Here is a 298-nt window from a genome sequence, read left to right as displayed (position 1 = left end):
CCAAATTAATCTGTCTATGACAAATAGAGCATGATTTTGCAAAAAGAATCATCTGTTCTTCATACGGCTTTAGCTTACGTGGAATCCATTTTTTAATTGAGCTTAGAAATTGTTGTCTTAACGTGATCCAATTAGTTAAACTTAAAGCACAGTCTCGACGTATTTCATTCTCTCGTAAAAATCGGTTTATATATTCACAAATCTGCATATGGTATGGACGATGCATCAATTTGTGTTCACGAGTGCAATAAGAGATCATATCGCACCGATTACATGATATAAAAGATCCATTGTTTAT

The 298-nt window shown here is 33.2% G+C and overlaps 1 protein-coding gene across 1 annotated transcript in view; it reads right to left on the bottom strand.

Moving 5' to 3' along the window:
• Positions 1 to 290, bottom strand: part of LOC116849615 — a 10218-nt gene extending 9928 nt beyond the window's left edge. The window contains exon 1 of the mRNA XM_032826938.1: positions 5 to 290. Coding sequence (XP_032682829.1) covers positions 5 to 259 — 255 coding nt within the window. The 5' untranslated portion in view covers positions 260 to 290. The remainder of the gene's footprint in view (positions 1 to 4) is intronic.
• Between the last annotated feature and the right edge of the window lie 8 nt (positions 291 to 298).

This window comes from Odontomachus brunneus, unplaced genomic scaffold, assembly GCF_010583005.1.
Source record: "Odontomachus brunneus isolate Ranch 3 - 2012 unplaced genomic scaffold, Obru_v1 Obru_scaffold_121, whole genome shotgun sequence".
NCBI lineage: Eukaryota > Metazoa > Arthropoda > Insecta > Hymenoptera > Formicidae > Odontomachus > Odontomachus brunneus.
Note: the sequence above shows the minus strand (reverse complement) of the source record. Positions and strands in the feature narration are given on the sequence as shown.